General features: G+C 46.8%; 1 protein-coding gene across 1 annotated transcript; it reads right to left on the reverse strand.

Annotated features, from left to right (window-relative positions):
- Positions 1–7,503: 7,503 nt before the first annotated feature.
- Positions 7,504–10,526, reverse strand: LOC105045063 (putative disease resistance RPP13-like protein 3). The gene is given in 2 exon segments (XM_010923224.4): positions 7,504–9,844; positions 9,847–10,526. Coding segments are annotated over 2 exon segments (2,841 nt in total). The 5' UTR covers positions 10,487–10,526; the 3' UTR covers positions 7,504–7,643.
- Positions 10,527–11,046: the final 520 nt, after the last annotated feature.

Below are 11,046 nucleotides of genomic sequence, written 5' to 3' on the forward strand. Positions count from 1 at the left end.
AAGAAATTTAGATTCAAGGTGAAATAGTGAGTGGTACATTTACAGATTCTCCGAGTTCCACGGTTGTGGAGGTCTGCTCCTCCTTGAGGCCCTCCGGTGATGGAGTCGATGGTCCCGATGGAAGGTCGGTCCCCGGGTTGCTCCTCCCTTCTTGATGGTTCAGGCTGCGGAAGGGCCCTTGGCCGATCTCCTCTACCCTCAGGCCTGCGTCGGATGAACCTGTTGAGTCGACCTCGCCGAATGAGCTCCTCGATCTCATCTCGGAGCTGGATGCATTCCTCTGTGTCGTGGCCGTGGTCGCGGTGGTAGAGACAGAACTTGTTGGGGTTGCACTTCTCGGGGTGTGTGCGCATCCTCTCTGGCCTAGGGAGCTGCTCCCTAACCTCCATCAGTACCTGGGCCTTCGAGGCGTTGAGGGGGGCGTAGTTGCAGAATCTCCCCGGTGGGAACCCCACCGAACCCTGTGATCCAAACTTCTCTGCCTGCGTACCCAGGGTGGAGTATGGGCACGCTTGTGCCCAGGAGGGGATCGAGAACGCGGCCGGGCTTCTCTGGCCTTTTTTCAATTGCGGGCTTACTCGAGTCTCCCGCTGCCGCTCCCTCGCTGTTTCTTCATCCTTCATTTGAAGACTTCTTTCGCTCGGGCATATCCTTCGGCCTGGCCAGCAAATCAGCAAAATCCCTGGGGTACTTCTTCTCCAGGGAGAATAAAAGGTTATTCTTCTGAAGGCCACCCTTCAGGGCGGCCATTGCGACTGATTGGTCCAAGTTCCGGACCTCCAGCGCCGCGACGTTGAAACGGTTGATGTAGGCCCGATGGACTCCCCTTCCCTCTGTTTGATATTGATGAGGGACTCCAACCCTTCCGGGGGGCCGGCTGCTGACAAAATGGGCCACAAATTGGTGGCTCATTTGATCGAAGAAAAAGATGGTACCCATTTCAAAGCCGAGTACCAGTTCCTCGCCGCTCCCATCAAGGTGGACGGGAAGGCCCGGCATAGAATGGCGTCAGGAGCGCCGTGAAGCAGCATCATCGTCCGAAGGCTTCAGATGATCAACCGGGTCTGAAGTCCCGTCGTAGCTTTCGAACTGGGGGAGCTTGAAGTTTGGCAGGATCGGTTCCTGCATGATCATTTGAGAGAAGGGAGGGTCAGTATAAATATCCTCACCATAAGCGGGGGGAGCATGGCGGAGTTCTTCGATCCGCCGGTTCATCTCCTGGAGCCTCCGATCCAGGAAATCCTTCCGACTTCGAGTCTCGAGGGTCCTCTGGCAGAATGGGGGCAGGGATCTTCCAGGGGTGGAGTCGTGGTCCGATTGAGGGCTCTCCACCCTCGGGTTCATTTTCCCAAGAAGGACGGGGTGGCTGGCCCAGGTGGCCCGCCCCGCCGTCGGATTCTGGTGTTCCAGGGACACTCTTTCCAGGCGTACCGATGCCTGCGACTGCTGCTGCTGCATAGCCTGCACAGCTTCTGTGAGGCCTTTGACCTGCTGCGCCAGCAGGTCAAACTGCTCCGCGCCGACTGCGGCCGTCTGAGGAGGAGGAGGAGGTTGAGAAACAGGAGGGGAGGTCGGAGCCTGAGATCTGGCCGCGGAGGCCGTGGACCGTCGCATGGATGCCTTGCGGGGAGGCATCAAGTAAGGATCCCGTGGGGGAAACAAGGAGTAGGTGCTGGAGGAGACGATCGGAGGCGGCTCCGATGAGCGCTCCTTTAAGAACAAGGGTACTGCGAAGGCACTGCCCTTCCTCTAGCGCCAATCCTGTTGGTGCAGAAATCCGCTCGCATCGGAGAAGCTGGAGTCGAGGGAGTTACGGTCGCCGTCGGGACCTGCAAAGGAAGTCTAAACCGGAGGTGGGGTTGCTCCGGCAAGACCCTCCGACGCTCAAGTCAATTCTCTGCCTCAACAAGAATGGAGTGCTCGAACGGTGAATTTAGCAGAGTTTTTAGGTAAAAAATGAGAGCTTATCGAATAACGTATCTGGGGCCCCCTTTTATAGACGGAGGGGGCAGTAGCCTGATAGCGATATCTGTAACCGTCTGGCAGTGGGCTGCCCAGGGTCAGACGGAGTTTGTTGCGAAGAGTAGTGGAGTGGACCCGTGGCTATCACCGGGATGTGCCACGTGGAGTCTGTCGCGGGGAGTGGAGCGGCGTCTGTTGTCGCGATTTGCCAGCGGATGGGAGAATCGCGCGGTATCCGTCGCAGGAAGTGGAGCAGGATCGTGGCCGTTATTGTGGCCTGCCAGGGAGTAGTGGAGCCGTGCGGGATCCGTCGTAGGAAGTGGAGCAGTGCTGTGACCGTTACTGCGGCCTGTCAGGGAGCGATGGAGCTGCGCGGAATCTGCCGCAGGAAGTGGAGCAGGATCGTGGCCGTTATTGCGGCCTGTCAGGGAGTGATGGAGCTGCGCGAAATCTGCCGCAGGAAGTGGAGCAGGATCGTGGCCATTATTGTGGCCTGCCTAGGAGTGCAGATCCGTCGGCTGAAGTTCGACAGCGGTCGGAGCTGATGACGGAGTCCGGCTCCCGTAGGAGTCCGAGCGGAGTCCTCCTTGTGGTTGGAGTCGTGGGCGGAGCCCGGCTCCCGTGGGAGTCCGGGTGGAGTCCTCCTTGCGGTTGGAGTCATGGGCGGAGCCCGGCTCCCGTGGGAGTCCGGGCGGAGTCCTCTCAGAGTTGAAGTCGCGGGCGGAGCCCGGCTTTCGTAGGAGTCCGGGCGGAGTCCCCTGCAATCAAAGTCAGGTGCGAAGTCCAGCTCCCGTAGGAGTCCGGACGGATCTTACCGGCGGTTGAAGTTGGCGACGGAGCCCGGCTCCCGTAGGAGTCCGGGCGGAGTCCTCCTTGCGGTTGGAGTCGTGGGCGGAGCCCGGCTCCCGTGGGAGTCCGAGCGGAGTCCTCTCGGAGTTGAAGTCGCGGGCGGAGCCCGGCTCCCGTAGGAGGCCGGGCGGAGTCCCTTGCAATCAAAGTCAGGTGCGAAGTCCGGCTCCCGTAGGAGTCCGGACGGATCTTACCGGCGGTTGAAGTTGGCGACGGAGCCCGGCTCCCGTAGGAGTCCGGGCGGAGTCCTCCTTGCGGTTGGAGTCGTGGGCGGAGCCCGGCTCCCATGGGAGTCCGGGCGGAGTCCTCTCGGAGTTGAAGTCGCGGGCGGAGCCCGGCTCCCGTAGGAGTCCGGGCGGAGTCCCCTGCAATCAAAGTCAGGTGCAAAGTCCGGCTCCCGTAGGAGTCCGGACGGATCTTACCGGCGGTTGAAGTTGGCGACGGAGCCCGGCTCCCGTAGGAGTCCGGGCGGAGTCCTCCTTGCGGTTGGAGTCGTGGGCGGAGCCCGGCTCCCGTGGGAGTCCGGGCGGAGTCCTCTCGGAGTTGATTCTGCCGAGAACTTCGGCTGTGGGTATTTTATACCCAACATATATATATATATATATATATATATATATATGATTTCAAAAAATTTTGGATGGTTGTATATTTTCAGTCTTTGTTGAAAATTCAACAATCCACTGACCTAACATTTCCATTCTCCACGACCACCACTCTTCCTTTCGACACCACCCACAGCTCCTCCATCCGACAATCGCTGCTCCACAGCCCCCCTCTCTCCCCTGCCTACTACCCATGGCTCCTCCTCCGACGCCACTCGTGGCTCTTCTATCTACCCACTGCTCCTCGCACCCTTCCAATCCCTTGCTCGTGGATCCTCTGCCCTCAATCTCCCCCTCCTCCCTCCCTCGACGTCTGCAGATCCTCCACCCTCGGCTCTCATTTCGACATCTGTGTCTCCTCCATCTCCCTCCACTTGCAGCTTCTCCACGTCCCCCTCCCACCGCCACCCATGATTCCTTTACCCTTGATTCCTCCCCATCATTCTACTTCGTGTGCTTGTGGGTCCTTCGTGTGCTCTCTCTATCCCCTACCCCCAGCAGTGCCAGTAGATCCCCCACCCTCAGTATCCAAAAAAATGCAACTAAAATCAACGGTGTAGTTCTTGCACCACATTAGCAACATCAAGTTATAATTTTAGTCAAGTTGAGTGGTGAAATCATGAGTTGAACCAATAATTTTACTATTAGCACCCTAACCATGATCAATCCATAAATAACTTTCAATTGAAGATATTTCAAAAAATAATATGAAAAAAATAATATTTAAAAAAAATCCTGAGTAGCACCTCGCTTTCCTAAGACAACCATGCATACCCCGTCACCGAAATAATGAGTGACAAGCATCACTCACAGCCATCCGCATCGTACCATAAAAAAAATAGATAGAATTTTTTTTCAATATTATTTTTTAATACTTATATTTCAATCTATCTCTCCTTTTTTAATTTATTTTCTAAAATATGATAGTTCAGATGAGGTTGCATGATGTTGCAAAACTACATTTTGAAGATGCGGTTTCTGCTAGAAACCGCATCTTCAACATACAGTTTCAAATAAATTGGATAAAAAATTTAAATTTTAAAATTAATTTAAATTTAAAATTGAAAACTGCATGTTGAATATCCGGTTGCAGTTTTCAAGATGAAATCACATTTTCAAGATATGTTTTTTCCATTTTGGAACGTTGCTATTTTTTTAATTTATTTTATTAATAAAAATAAAATATTATTTTTTATTAATAATAATACATTATTATTTTTGATGATTAATAAAAACATTATTATTCGATTGACAATAAAATATTATTTTAGTGATAAAATAATAAAATTATTATTATTATATGATTAATAACAAATAATATTATTATTATTATAAAAGAAAAAGATAAAAAGAAAAAATAATAAAATAATAATATTATTTAAGTTATTATTAATAAAATAATAATATTTTTTTTTCTTTTTTTCTTTTTTTCTTCCCTTCGTCTCTTCCAGTCCTAGTGAACACATGCCTTCTATCCTCCGTCTGCGCTCCCTCCGTCCTCCGTCTGTGCTTATGTCAACTGTTAGTATTTTCTCGCTCGCTTGTTTTCGCCACCTGTCCCCTTGCTCGCCCGTGATGTTTTCACCACCATCCCTCCTACTAAAGGAGATAGAAAAGCCCGCGAATGCTCCACTTACACATTATCTTTTAATAAAATATTTTATGTTATAAATTTAATATTTTTTTATTATTTTTATCTCTTCTCCCTCTCCTACTTTTTTATTTTTAAAATATTATTTTTTCTAACTTTTAAAAATACTCCTTTATTATTATTTCAAAATAATATTTTTATTATTATTTTAAAATAATATTTAAAAATAATATTTTATTATTAATTTTTTTGAAATAAATTTTTAGTTTGAAATAATATTTTATTATTATTAATAAAATAATAATATTTTTCTTCCCATCTTTTTAAATAATTTTTTTTATCTTTTTTCCCCTTCCTCCCCTTCCTCCTACCACGACACAACCCCCTTGCCCTCACTGATCTTCTTCCCTTCTCTTCCTACCGTTGCAACCCCTCCCTCCCCTACCGCCCTTGTCGATCTGTGACCGCCCGGTGAGGCCCAGATCGCTGCCGTCCATGCCGCACCCATCGTGGCTCCACCCACCGCTGTCTGCACCTGCTTTTCACGTCGCACTCGGCTCTGTACGACCACCAAACCCCCTCCCCTCTCCTCCTGTTGCTCCTTGAATTGATTTTGATGATTACAAAGCATTTGAGGGGATTACTAATGATCTTGGCTTGAAAAAAGACTTATTGCATTTCAGGAGCAAAATCGTAATTTTATCAAGACCTGATTCAGAAGCCTCAAGAGCAAGAACTGAAGACGTACAATCTATTGGAGGAAATTTTAACATTTTTGGAAGTGTATTTTGTAAGAAAATCAGGTTTTTATTTTTGAGTCGACCCCATGAGTCGACTCATGGCTTAAAGGCTGAACGGCACGCAAAAATTTTTGGCCGGCACTCTCTGTGAGTCGATCCCATGGGTCGACCCCTCGACATGAGTCGATCCTATGAGTTGACCTCTGCTGCTTCGCAGGCTAAAATTACAGAACAGTCATTTTCTATTCTGTTTCACAGAGGTCGACCCTATGAGTCGACCCATGAGCAGGAGTCGACCCTATGAGTCGACCCTTGTGATGGAAAAGTTTCGTAACGACTAGTTTTTAACCCATTTCAATTGTATTTAATGCTCATTTAATGTGCTCTAATGGCTCTATTTCAGCCCAGATTATTCTCTACCATTATTTGAAGTTATATAAAGGGACTTAAAGGAGAGAATCAAAGAAGAGAAGAAAAGAAGAAAAATTTTGAAAAAGCTTCTTCAAGCATTCTTTTCAACCCTAAGCAAGAGGCCATTTAAAGCGTTCAAGAAGCTTTTAATTCAAGTTCACCAACTCTTCAAGTGCTCATTCAAGTCTCCAATTACCTTGAGGAAATCAGAAAGAGCTTCCTTCAAATTGTGTAAAGTGTATTTAATGCCTTGTTCGCTCATTAAAGGAGCTTCTTTTGTATTTCTGTGCTGTTAACTGTAATACTCTTTTTGAGTCATTATTTTTTGTTTTGGAAGGGTTCCAAAATGTGGGAAGGTTGATCCGAACCTTGAATCGAATTGTATTGGATTGGCTTGTACCCGAAAAATAAGTGGTCTAGCTTGGGATAGCTAGAGTCGGAGGTTCTGACGAGTGTATTCAGGTTGAATGCAATTTAGTGGATTGAAATTCTCAAATAGGAGCTTGGGGAGTAGATGTAGGTGCAAGGTGGGCATCGAACCACTATAAATCCTCTTGTTTGTGTTGTGCTTAATTGCCCTCCTTCTAAACTTCTTTATTCTCTTGCATTCTTGCATCCAACCATTACCCGTGCATCAATTATACTCTCCTTACTTATCTTGCTGTTGTTAAATATTTTCATAAGTTGTAAGTTAAGTTTAAATTTTTAGAAACCCAATTCACCCCTCCTCTTGGGTTACATAGCTGGGCAACACCTCCCTCAACTTGGGTGCCACCAACCCCCCTCTCCCCTCCTCCCCAGTCCCGGGTGCCTCCTGCACGTCTTGTACCCCGTGCAACCGCCCCTCGTACTCTCCGTAGTCCCACCCCACCGCCATCCCCTCCTCTTCCCTTCCCCGACCCTGGTGAGTCTGAGCCCCCATGGCTCCACTCGAGCATCGGCGATCGTCCGCATCCTTCCATCCGCGCTCCTCGGTAGAGCGAAATGAAAAGAAAAAAAAAAAGGAGAAACCACATGTTGAAATCGCACTTTCAATATGTGATTTTAGTTTGATATTTAATATTAAATTTAAATTTTAAATATTTTATTCACGTCATTTGAAAACTACAAGTTGAACATGTGGTTTCAAGTAGAAATCATATGTTCAATATGCGGTTTAGTCACATTCATGCCATCCCATCCAAATTACCTTATTTTAGGAAATAAGTTGGGAAGGGAGTAGATCGAGAAATAAGTATTTAAAAAATAATATTTAAAAAAAACCTTCTTATGATCCGTACTTTGTGAAATGAAAAAAATTTATAAAAAAAATAAGTCATAATGCTATCAGGTACCAACACAAAGCAAGTCAAAAAGCTTATAACATTAAGTAATAACCGCCAGCTATTACAGATATAGCAGACTAATAACGTGATAAGGTTTTCTGCAGCTATTTTTCGAGATGGATGAAAGCAATACCGTACGTTTTTTTAATGGTACTAGCAATTGCTAAATTGAATTTCCAGCTCCATGGTTGATCATCTTCTCCCTGTACCTCATCAAGGAGTTGAGAAACTGAAGCTGCTGCTGCCGCCGGAACCGGTTGATGAAGTCGTCGGCATCGGCATCGGCATCCATCTCTCCTCCCTCAAAAATAATTGAGGGGATGTGTCGGACCTTGTACCCTTCCCCATTTCTGACCCTTTCATTGAACTTATGGGGCATCTCCATCAGCTTTAGTTCTCGAAGGGTGGTCACGTGCTGCAATCCCTCGGGAAGCATCTTCAATTCCTTGCAGCTTTTGATAGTTAAGTGGGTGAGGCAGGGCATCGCCCCAACCTCCACTCTCCATCCCTCTAAATTTGTGAGACAGTATAACATCAAGTGTTGCAGTCGAGGAAAGCCACCAGCAGAACATGACATGCTCTCCCCTAAATATGCTTCGAATTTCAATGCAAGAAGCCTGAGGTTTGGCAGCTTCTCCAGCACCGGCATTGGGTCTTGCTCCAACTCAGACAAAGATAATATGAGCTTGGTGAGATTCGGCGGGAATTGACTGCTGTCTGGGAGCTGCCCCTGTTTGAACGATCCCTCCAGAATCAACGAACGAAGCTGGTGCAGGTGTCGTGCATGTGCGAAGAAGATGTCTCTTGGCAATTCTGCCTCATACATACTCAAGGAGAGCAGGCTGTCCATTTTCTCGAGTGATTTTCCGAATGACTCACTAAATATTCTTTCATATGCTCTGCGTATAGCCATCTCTGTAGAGCCTGATGTGGTAACCCAATTTTTGATGAATCTTATAACATCCGGTCTATCCAGATCAGGTTCACCGAATGTGATACTGAGAACCTGCAGGTTCTTATGATCCCCACTTACCGGTGCGCTTTGAAATAAACAAAAATTAATATATAGGTGCCTTAGTGTCTGGATTTTCCAAAATGATATCGGAAGACAATAAATCTCCGTTCCTCTCACATCCAGAGTCTGTAGATTCAAGAGGTGTCCAACGGAGGATGGTAGTCTTTTCAAACCGGTTCCTCTCAATCCTAGGTATCGTAGATGAATCATGTTGCCGATCTGTTTCGGTAACTCCAAATTTCTCGCACCCTCTAAATCCAGCACTCTTAATAAGTTTAATCCATCCAAAAATCTTCCAGCATTAGTGGAAACTAAATTGAAGCCCAGTAAAGTACGGAGATGTGACAAAATAGCAACCTCGCAGTTTATACGATTGTTGAAAGCTGCACGATGACTCGATACACCATCAGATACTGCCATGTCACCGCCGCAAATATGAAGAAATCCATCCTTTCTAGCTTCTGATCGGCCAAAGTCACGTAACATATCATGGATGCGTATGCTTTTAATCCGCCCACGAAGCTGAGTTCTCCGAACAACCTGGATCATGCACCTCTGCACCAACTCATCCAACCAATCCCTTGCGGTGTCTTCCATTGTCTGTCCCTGCTCTTGTGGTATGAAACGTTCGGCGATCCACAACCTAACTAATTTGGAAGCAGAGATCATAGAGTCCTCTGGAGATGCAGTGATGCACAAGAAACATGGTTTTAATTGATATGGCAAGTCATTGTAGCTTAAACCCAATATATTGAGGCATTCCTGCCCTTCTCCACGTGATTGCCAGTTAGTGCTCTGAGCTACCTTCGACCATGTATTATAGCTACGTTCTTTCCTCGACAGAAGCCCCCCTAACACCACCAGTGCGAGAGGAAGTCCGCCACACCTCTTTGCAAGCTTGTGGGCCAATTCCTTCAACTCAGCTGGGATATCTTGATTTGGTGGAAACGCCTTCCTGCAGAAGAGTTGCAAATTCTGTGTGTCATTCAAAAGGTGCAATTCATGTGGAGGAATCCATGGCTCGGCATGTCTTGCAACTTCAATGTTACGGGTCGTAAGCAGTATTCTACTACCGTTGTTTCCATTAGGAAAGACTTGATGAAATTGACTCCAAACATCCACGGTCCATACATCATCCATCACGATCAAGTACTTTTTGTCTCTTAGGAAATAACGGAGCCGCTCTCTCACTTCTTCTTCATCCATCCGCTCTAATAGTTCTGGTGTAATTCCTTTTTCTTTTTGGAGAAGTTCCGGTGTAATTACCTTTTTCTTGATATCTTTTAATAACTTAATAGGAAGATAATTCTGAGAAACTGAAACCCAAGCAAATGTATCAAAATGTTCTTAATTGCAGGATCATTATACACTTTTCTTGCCAGGGTGGTCTTGCCTACCCCACCCATACCCACTATAGAAATTGCACATCGTGTTTTCTCATTCGGATCAAGCAATTGACTCACTAATTGTTTCTTATCATTCTCCAACCCTACAACATGAACGTCACCATCATCAGAGTGAGGATAGGATTGTCTGAGTGATTGCCAACTTTCATCCACTGCACTGCTTTGACCTGGATTAGCAAGGGAATAGCTAACTGTGCTCTGGGAAATACTATGGATCTGGATCTTTATTTGCTCAATTCTGGTACTAATTTTATGGAGGGTTATCAAGTCACAAGGTTTGCGAGAGTACCTTGAAATGGAGCCCAAGCAGCCTCTCCCTTGGTGTCGCCTTTCGCCCATGTACTTGATGGTGTCTATGACGTCTTCCATTTCATAGGCTACACCTCTCATCGCACTTATCCAGCTATGCATTCTCACATCCCCTTTCTTTCTTCTGGAGTCTGCATCTTTGAGGAAGCCTTGCAATAGCTGAAGCTGTGTTTTCACCCATTCGATCTGATCACGCACACCAGCCAGGGAAACAGCTTCATCGATGAGAAGGTTGGTAAGCTGAGACACCACACCGGAAACCAAAGACTCAGCCATCTCTGCTCCGGTCTCCCTGAAAGAAGTTCAGTTTGGATGCTATACGCCACCAGTGGTCACGGAACTTCTCTTTTCTTTTAATATACAACCTTCTCTCTCATTCTCGTCCACACGTTTCGGAGCAAGACGACGAACGCAATTCTCTCATTCTCGTCCACACGTTTCGGGAGCAAGATGGCGAACGCAAGAAAATTATCGATTTAACCGTTTTTATGGGGATTTTTTTTAAAATATTATTTTTAAAAAAATTTCTCACAATATGGTGTAACGTAATTTATTTTCTATTTCATCCTGCCAGTTAATACGAAATCAGGGATTGAACCCATGATTTCATGTCCACATTGGTGCCACGTTATATGGTGCGAGGGATATGTGGTGAAACTGTGGCTTCAAGCCATGATTTTTGCTGTTGCCCCTTTGACTATGGTTCTCCTGCTCCCTCTCTCTCTCTCTGACCTCCTACGTACTCCTCTTTTCGAATCCCGGCCCCCCACCCCCCAACTACCCGGTGGTTCCTCTTGAATTCCCCCATCACCACAGCCCGGTGGTCCCTCTCTTGA

This window comes from Elaeis guineensis, chromosome 5 (assembly GCF_000442705.2).
Source record: "Elaeis guineensis isolate ETL-2024a chromosome 5, EG11, whole genome shotgun sequence".
NCBI lineage: Eukaryota > Viridiplantae > Streptophyta > Magnoliopsida > Arecales > Arecaceae > Elaeis > Elaeis guineensis.